The following is a 10337-nucleotide window of genomic DNA, read 5'->3' on the forward strand; positions in this document are numbered from 1 at the left end:
TATATATAACACTGTTGTTAGGTATAATCGTATGTATATATAACACTGTTGTTAGGTATAATCGTATGTATATATAACACTGTTGTTAGGTATAATCATATATTTATATGACACTGTTGTTAGGTATAATCGTATATATATATGATACTGTTGTTAGGTATAATCGTATGTATATATATGACACTGTTGTTAGGTATAATCGTATATATATATATGACACTGTTGTTAGGTATAATCGTATGTATATATAATACTGTTGTTAGGTATACTCGTATGTATATATAATACTGTTGTTATGGGTCAAAGAAGTAATAATGACGGTAAAATCAATAGGTACATATAATCGTATGTATATATGACACTGGTGTTAGGTATAATATGTATATATGACATTGTTGTTATGTATAATCGTTTGTATTGGTCAGTCCTCAGAACCAATATTTACCTTTTTTCGACGAGTGTGAATCTCCATCAGTCGAATTAGTCATTGTCGATGCGTCTGCAAAATAAATATTTATAAATATTTGTTACAATGTTATAACTCGGACGATGTCTTTGTACATGTATGGTTTATATTATAGTTAAATTGACGACATTTTACGATTACACGGTCTCGGCTAGAGAGAGCAACTCATACAGTGTACGTTAATTGAAAACGTTAATTGTAATATTTGATCGCAATACAATATTACAATGACATATATATTCGCTTAGAAACGAATGTCTTTGTACATATCAAATGATTTCTTGATATAACTTTATTTTTGTTTTACTATCTCATTAAACATTTGAAGAAATATATCCCTTTAATAATTATGATATTGAGAACATTCATAAATATAAAGAAACTTGTGATTTCATGTTTAGTTTATGAAGAAATAGACAGAGGGTAACCGTAGTTCCTTACTCGTTCTACATAGATAGGAGGATGGCTGATGGCACTCCTTCCTCCTGTAGTCCGTCACGCGTGAAGACAATCTCATAATATACAGGCAGGTCGGATCGGTAATGCTAGCAGGCAATCCTAGGGATAGAGGTAATACATATCTTAACTGAAATTTCTATCGACATTTATCAACTCGCACATTAGGTAGATACAGAAGGAATGCCCCTTTGTGATAATTCCTTATTCGGTAGTGTTTTCTAAGCCACAGACCCATTGTCAAATATGCCAGAAGTGTCCACGACAGCTATCCTTTCCAAGAAAAAACGACAACAGACCAGACCAGACACACGATTGCCACCCGTCTGCTAATCTTCCATAAGACTAGACACACGATTGCCACCCGTCTGTTAATCTTTCATAAGGTCAGACACACGATTGCCACCCGTCTGCTAATCTTCCATAAGACCAGACACACGATTGCCACCCGTCTATTTATCTTCCATAAGACCAGACACATGATTGCCACCCGTCTGTTTATCTTCCATAAGACTAGACACATGATTGCCACCCGTCTGTTAATCTTTCAAAAGACCAGACATACAGTTGCCACCCTTCTGTTAATCTTTCATAAACCCAGACACACGGTTGCCACCCGTCTGTTAATCTTCCCTAAGACCAGACACACGATTGCCACCTGTCTGTTAATCTTCCCCAAGACCAGACACACGATTGCCACCCGTCTGTTTATCTTCCATAAGACTAGACACATGATTGCCACCCGTTTGTTAATCTTCCCTAAGACCAGACACACGATTGCCGACCGTCTGTTATTCTTTCATAAGACCAGACATACGATTGCCACCCTTCTGTTAATCTTTCATAAGACGAGACACGCGGTTGCCACCCGTCTGTTAATCTTTCATAAACCCAGACACACGGTTGCCCCCCGTCTGTTAATCTTCCCTAAGACCAGCCACACGATTGCCACCCGTCTATTTATCTTCCATAAGAACAGACACACGATTGTCACCCGTCTGTTTCTCTTCCATTAGAACAGACACACGATTGCCACCCGTCTGTTATTCTTTCATAAACCCAGACACACGATTGCCGACCGTCTGTTAATCTTCCCTAAGACCACACACATGATGGCCACCCGTCTGTTAATCTTCCATAAGACCAGACAGACGATTGCCACCCTTCTGTTAATCTTTCATAAGACCAGACACACGGTTGCCGCCCGTCTGTTAACCTTCCCTAAGACCAGACACACGATTGCCACCTGTCTGTTAATCTTCCCCAAGACCAGACACACGATTGCCACCCGTCTGTTTATCTTCCATAAGACCAGACACACGAATGCCACCCGTCTGTTAATCTTCCATTAGACCAGACACACGATTGCCACCCGTCTGTTTATCTTCCATAAGACCAGACACACGATTGCCACCCGTCTGCTTATCTTCCAAACGACCAGACATTCGATTGCCACCCGTCTGTTTTTCTTCCATAAGAACAGACACACGATTGCCACCCGTCTGTTTATCTTCCATAGGACCAGACACACGATTGTCACCCGTCTGCTTATCTTCCCGAAGACCACACACACGATTGCCCCCCGTCTGTTTATCTTCCATAAGACCAGACACACGATTGCCTCCCGTCTGCTTATCTTCCAAACGACCAGACATTCGATTGCCCCCCGTCTGTTTTTCTTCCATAAGAACAGACACACGATGGCCACCCGTCTGTTTATCTTCCATAAGACCAGACACACGATTGTCACCCGTCTGTTAATCTCCCATAAGACCAGACACACGATTGCCACCCGTCTGCTTATCTTCCAAACGACCAGACATTCGATTGCCCCCCGTCTGTTTTTCTTCCATAAGAACAGACACACGATGGCCACCCGTCTGTTTATCTTCCATAAGACCAGACACACGATTGCCACCCGTCTGCTTATCTTCCAGAAGACCACACACACGATTGCCACCCGTCTGTTTATCTTCCATAGGACCAGACACACGATTGTCACCCGTCTGTTTCTCTTCCATTAGAACAGACACACGATTGCCACCCGTCTGTTTATTTTCCATAGGACCAGACACACGATTGTCACCCGTCTGCTTATCTTCCAGAAGACCACACACACGATTGCCACCCGTCTGTTTATCTTCCATAAGACTAGACACACGATTGCCACCCGTCTGTTTATTTTCCATAGGATGCCACCCGTCTGTTAATCTTTCATAAGACTAGACACATGATTGCCACCCGTTTGTTAATCTTCCCTAAGACCAGACACACGATTGCCCAGAAGACCACACACACGATTGCCACCCGTCTGTGTATCTTCCATAAGACTAGACACACGATTGCCACCCGTCTGTTAATCTTCCATACGACCAGACACACGTCACCCGTCTGCTTATCTTCCAGAAGACCACACACACGATTGCCACCCGTCTGTTTATTTTCCATAGGATGCCACCCGTCTGTTAATCTTTCATAAGACCAGACTCACCAGGCACATGATTGCCACCCGTCTGTTTATCTTCCATAGGACCAGACACACGATTGTCACCCGTCTGCTTATCTTCCCGAAGACCACACACACGATTGCCCCCCGTCTGTTTATCTTCCATACGACTAGACACACGATTGCTATCCGTCTGTTAATCTTTCAAAAGACCAGATAATCTTTCCTAAGACCAGACACACGACTTCCCTAAGACCAGACACACGATTGCCCAGAAGACCACACACACGATTGCCACCCGTCTGTTTATTTTCCATAGGACCAGACACACGATTGTCACCCGTCTGCTTATCTTCCCGAAGACCACACACACGATTGCCCCCCGTCTGTTTATCTTCCATACGACTAGACACACGATTGCTATCCGTCTGTTAATCTTTCAAAAGACCAGATAATCTTTCCTAAGACCAGACACACGACTTCCCTAAGACCAGACACACGATTGCCCAGAAGACCACACACACGATTGCCACCCGTCTGTTTATTTTCCATAGGATGCCACCCGTCTGTTAATCTTTCATAAGACTAGACACATGATTGCCACCCGTTTGTTAATCTTCCCTAAGACCAGACACACGATTGTCACCCGTCTGCTTATCTTCCCGAAGACCACACACACGATTGCCCCCCGTCTGTTTATCTTCCATAAGACTAGACACATGATTGCCACCCGTTTGTTAATCTTCCCTAAGACCAGACACACGATTGCCCAGAAGACCACACACACGATTGCCACCCGTCTGTGTATCTTCCATAAGACTAGACACACGATTGCTACCCGACTGTTAATCTTTCAAAAGACCAGACACACGATTGCCACCCTTCTGCTAATCTTTCGTAAACCCAGACAGACGATTGCCACCCGTCTGTTATTCTTTCATAAGACCAGACACACGATTGCAAACCGTCTGTTATTCTTTCATAAGACCAGACACAAGATTGCCACCCCTCTGTTAATCTTTCATAAACAAAGACACACGATTGCCACCCGTCTGTTAATCTTTCATAAGACCAGACACACGATTGCAAACCGTCTGTTATTCTTTCATAAGACCAGACAGACGATTGCCACCCGTCTGTTAATCTTTCATAAGACCAGACTCACCAGGCACATGATTGCCACCCGTCTGTTTATCTTCCATAAGACTAGACACACGATTGCTATCCGTCTGTTAATCTTTCAAAAGACCAGATCATAAACCCAGACAGACGATTGCCACCCGTCTGTTTATCTTTCATAAGACCAGACACACGATTGCAAACCGTCTGTTATTCTTTCATAAGACCAGACACAAGATTGCCACCCCTCTGTTAATCTTTCATAAACAAAGACACACGATTGCCACCCCTCTGTTAAACTTCCCTAAGACCAGACACACGATTGCCCAGAAGACCACACACACGATTGCCACCCGTCTGTTTATCTTCCATAAGACCAGTCACACGATTGTCACCCGTCTGTTTCTCTTCCATTAGAACAGACACACGATTGCCCCCCGTCTGTTTATCTTCCATAAGACTAGACACACGATTGCTATCCGTCTGTTAATCTTTCAAAAGACCAGATAATCTTTCCTAAGACCAGACACACGATTGCCACCCTTCTGCTAATCTTTCGTAAACCCAGACAGACGATTGCCACCCGTCTGTTTATCTTTCATAAGACCAGACACACGATTGCAAACCGTCTGTTATTCTTTCATAAGACCAGACAGACGATTGCCACCCGTCTGTTAATCTTCGCTAAGACCAGACGCACGATTGTCACCCGTCTGTTTATCTTCCATAAGACTAGACACATGATTGCCACCCGTCTGTTAATCTTTCCGAAACCCAGGCACACGGTTGCCACCCGTCTGTTAATCTTCCATACGACCAGACGTGCCACCCTTCTGTTAATCTTTCATAAGACCAGACACACGATTGCCACCCTTCTGCTAATCTTTCGTAAACCCAGACAGACGATTGCCACCCGTCTGTTAATCTTTCATTAGACCAGACACACCAGACACATGATTGCCACCCGTCTGTTTATCTTCCATAAGACTAGACACCGTCTGTTTATCTTCCATAAGACCAGTCACACGATTGTCACCCGTCTGCTTATCTTCCCGAAGACCACACACACGATTGCCCCCCGTCTGTTTATCTTCCATAAGACTAGACACACAGACACACGATTGCCACCTGTCTGTTTATTTTTCCATAAGACAAAACACACGATTGCCACCCGTCTGTTTATTTTCCATAAGACCAGACAAACGATTGCCGACCGTCTGTTATTCTTTCATAAGACCAGACAGACGATTGCCACCCGTCTGTTAATCTTCGCTAAGACCAGACGCACGATTGTCACCCGTCTGTTTATCTTCCATAAGACTAGACACCGTCTGTTTATCTTCCATAAGACCAGTCACACGATTGTCACCCGTCTGCTTATCTTCCCGAAGACCACACACACGATTGCCCCCCGTCTGTTTATCTTCCATACGACTAGACACACGATTGCTATCCGTCTGTTAATCTTTCAAAAGACCAGACACACGATTGCCACCCTTCTGTTAATCTTTCATAAACAAAGACACACGATTGCCACCCCTCTGTTAATCTTCCCTAAGATCAGACACACGATTGCCACCTGTCTGTAAATCTTCCCTAAGACCAGACAGACGATTGCCACCTTTCTGTTAATCTTTCATAAGACGAGACACGCGGTTGCCACCCGTCAGGTAATCTTTCAAAAGACTAGACACACGATTGCCACCCGTCTGTTAATCTTTCCTAAGACCAGACACACGGTTGCCACCCGTCTGTTAATCTTCCATACGACCAGACTCACGATTGTCACCCGTCTGTTTATCTACCCTAAGACCAGACACACAATTGTCACCCGTCTGTTAATCTTCCATAAGACCAGACACACGATTGCCAACCGTCTGTTATTTTTTCATAAAACCAGACACACGGTTGCCACCGTTTATCTTCCATAAGACTAGACACGCGATTGCTATCCGTCTGTTAATCTTCCAAAAGACCAGACACACGATTGGCACCCGTCTGTTTATCTTCCCTAAGACCAGACAGACGATTCCCACCCTTCTGTTAATCTTTCATAAACAAAGACACACGATTGCCGCCCGTCTGTTTCTCTTCCATAAGACCAGACACCCGATTGCCACCCGTCTGTTAATCTGTCCTAAGACCAGACACACGGTTGCCACCCTTCTGTTTATCTTTCATAAACCCAGACACTAGGTTGCCACCCGTCTGTTAATCTTTCGTAAGACCAGACACACGGTTACCACCGTTCTGTTAATCTTTAATAAACCCAGTTCTGTTAATCTTTAATAAACCCAGTTCTGTTAATCTTTAATAAACCCTTAATCTTTCATAAACAAAGACACACGATTGCCGCCCGTCTGTTTCTCTTCCATAAGACCAGACACGCGATTGCCACCCGTCTGTTAATCTTTCATAAGACGAGACACACGATTGCCAGCCACCCGTCAGGTAATCTTTCAAAAGCCTAGACACACGATTGCTATCCGTCTGTTAATCTTTAAAAAGACCAGACACACGATTGCCCAGAAGACCACACACACGATTGCCACCCGTTTGTTTATCTTCCATAAGACCAGACACCCGATTGTCACCCGTCTGTTAATCTTTCGTAAGACCAGACACACGGTTGCCCCCCGTCTGTTAATCTTTCAAAAGCCCAGCCACAAGATTGCCACCTGTCTGTTTTTCTTCCATAAGACTAGACACACGATTGACACCCGTCTGTTAATCTTCCATACGACCAGACTCAAGATTGTCACCCGTCTGTTTCTCTTCCATTAGAACATAATCTTCCCTAAGACCAGACACACGATTCCCCCCCTTCTGTTAATCTTTCATAAACAAAGACACACGATTGCCGCCCCTCTGTTAATCTTCCCTAAGACCAGACACACAATTGTCACCCGTCCGTTAATCTTCCATAAGACCAAACACACGATTGCCCCCCGTCTGTTAATCTTTCATAAGACCAGACACACGCTTGCCAACCGTCTGTTATTTTTTCATAAAACCAGACACACGGTTGCCACCCTTCTGCTCATCTTTCATAAACCCAGACACACGGTTTCCACCCGTCTGTTAATCTTCTATAAGACCAGACACACGATTGCCCAGAAGACCACACACACGATTGCCACCCGTCTGCATAAGACCAGACACACGAGTGCCACCCGTCTGTTTATCTTTCCTAAGACCAGACACACGGTTGCCACCCTTCTGTTTATCTTTCATAAACCCAGACACTAGGTTGCCACCCGTCTGTTAATCTTTCGTAAGACCAGACACACGGTTGCCACCCTTCTGTTTATCTTTCATAAACCCAGACAGACGATTGCCACCCTTCTGTTAATCTTTCATAAGACGAGACACACGGTTGCCACCCTTCTGTTTATCTTTCATAAACCCAGACACTAGGTTGCCACCCGTCTGTTAATCTTCTATAAGACCAGACACACGATCGCCACCCGTCTGTTTATTTTTCATAAGACCAGACACACGTTTGCCACCCTTCTCCTAATCTTTCATAAACCCAGACACACGGTTTCCACCCGTCTGTTAATCTTCCATACGACCAGACTCAAGATTGTCACCCGTCTGTTTCTCTTCCATTAGAACAGACACACGATTGCCACCAGTCTGTTTATCTTCCATAAAACTAGACACACGATTGCCACCCCTCTGTTAATCTTCCCTAAGATCAGACACACGATTGCCACCCGTTTGTTTATCTTCCATAAGACCAGACTCACGATTGTCACCCGTCTGTTTCTCTTCCATTAGAACAGACTGTTAATCTTCCATTAGACCAGACACACGATTGCCAACCGTCTGTTATTTTTTCATAAAACCAGACACACGGTTGCCACCCTTCTGCTCATCTTTCATAAACCCAGACACACGGTTTCCACCCGTCTGTTAATCTTTTCTAAGACCAGACACACGATTGCCGCCCGTCTGTTTCTCTTCCATTAGAACAGACTGTTAATCTTCCATTAGACCAGACACACGATTGCCCCCCGTCTGTTAATCTTCCATACGACCAGACTCACGATTGTCACCCGTCTGTTAAGCTTCCATAAGACCAGACACGCGATTGCCACCCGTCTGTTTATTTTTCATAAGACCAGACACACGGTTGCCCCCCGTCTGTTAATCTTCCATAAGCCCAGACACACGATTGCCGCCCGTCTGTTATTCTTCCATAAGACCAGACACACGATTGCCATCCGTCTGTTAATCTTTCAAAAGCCCAGACACACGATTGCCACCTGTCTGTTTTTCTTCCATAAGACTAGACACACGATTGTCTGTTATTCTTTCATAAGCCCAGACAGACGATTGCCACCCTTCTGTTAATCTTTCATAAACCCAAACACACGATTGCCACCCGTCTTTTTATCTTCCATAAGACTAGCAACACGACTGCTATCCGTCTGTTAATCTTCCAAAAGACCAGACACACGATTGGCACCCGGCTGTTTCTCTTCCATAAGAACAGACACACGATTGTCCCCCGTCTATTAATCTTCCCTAAGACCAGACACACCATTGTCACCCGTCTGTTAATCTTCCATAAGCCCAGACACACGATTGCCACCCCTCTGTTAATCTGATTGCCACCCGTCTGTTAATCTGTCCTAAGACCAGACACACGATTGCCCCCCGTCTGTTAATCTTTCATAAACCCAGACACACGGTTTCCACCCGTCTGTTAATCTTCCATACGACCAGCCTCACGATTGTCACCCGTCTGTTTCTCTTCCATTAGAACAGACTGTTAATCTTCCATTAGACCAGACACACGATTGCAACAATCTTTCATAAACAAAGACACACGATTGCCGCCCGTCTGTTTCTCTTCCATAAGACTAGACACGCGATTGCTATCCGTCTGTTAATCTTTAAAAAGACCAGACACACGATTGGCACCCGTCTGTTTATCTTCCCTAAGACCAGACCCACGATTGCCACCTGTCTGTTAATCTTCCCTAAGACAAGACACACGATTGCCACCCGTCTTTTTATCTTCCATAAGACTAGCAACACGACTGCTATCCGTCTGTTAATCTTCCAAAAGACCAGACACCCGATTGTCACCCGTCTGTTAATCTTCCCGAAGACCAGACACACGATTGCAACAATCTTTCATAAACAAAGACACACGATTGCCGCCCCTCTGTTAATCTTCCCTAAGACCAGACACACCATTGTCACCCGTCTGTTAATATTCCATAAGACCAGACACACGGTTGCCCCCCGTCTGTTAATCTTCCATAAGCCCAGACACACGATTGCCGCCCGTCTGTTTCTCTTCCATTAGAACATAATCTTCCCTAAGACCAGACAGACGATTGCCCCCCGTCTGTTTATCTTCCATAAGCACAGACACACGATTGTCACACGTCTATTAATCTTCCCTAAGAGCAAACACACGATTGCCACCCGTCTTTTTATCTTCCATAAGACTAGACAAACGATTGCTATCCGTCTGTTAATCTTCCAAAAGACCAGACACACGATTGCAACAATCTTTCATAAACAAAGACACACGATTGCCGCCCGTCTGTTTCTCTTCCATTAGAACAGACTGTTAATCTTCCATTAGACCAGACACACGATTGCCTCCCGTCTGTTTATCTTCCATAAAACTAGACACACGATTGCCACCCGTCTGCATAAGACCAGACACACGATTCCCCCCCTTCTGTTAATCTTTCATAAGACCAGACACACGCTTGTCACCCGTCTGTTTATCTTCCATAAGAACAGACACACGATTGTCACCCGTCTATTAATCTTCCCTAAGACCAAACACACGATTGCCACCCGTCTGTTTATCTTCCATAA

The 10337-nt window shown here is 44.5% G+C and overlaps 1 protein-coding gene across 5 annotated transcripts in view; it reads right to left on the bottom strand.

Moving 5' to 3' along the window:
* The window catches only part of LOC110462218, a 33298-nt gene that overhangs the window by 6395 nt on the left and 16566 nt on the right, over positions 1-10337 (bottom strand). For all 5 annotated transcript variants that reach the window (XM_021516079.1, XM_021516083.1, XM_021516080.1 and 2 more), the window contains 2 exons: positions 908-1024; positions 446-499 (listed from right to left, as the gene is read on the bottom strand). In XM_021516079.1, the coding sequence (XP_021371754.1) occupies positions 446-499; positions 908-1024 (171 nt within the window). The remainder of the gene's footprint in view (positions 1-445; positions 500-907; positions 1025-10337) is intronic.

This window comes from Mizuhopecten yessoensis, unplaced genomic scaffold (assembly GCF_002113885.1).
Source record: "Mizuhopecten yessoensis strain PY_sf001 unplaced genomic scaffold, ASM211388v2 scaffold10763, whole genome shotgun sequence".
In the NCBI taxonomy this organism is placed as follows: Eukaryota; Metazoa; Mollusca; class Bivalvia; order Pectinida; family Pectinidae; genus Mizuhopecten; species Mizuhopecten yessoensis.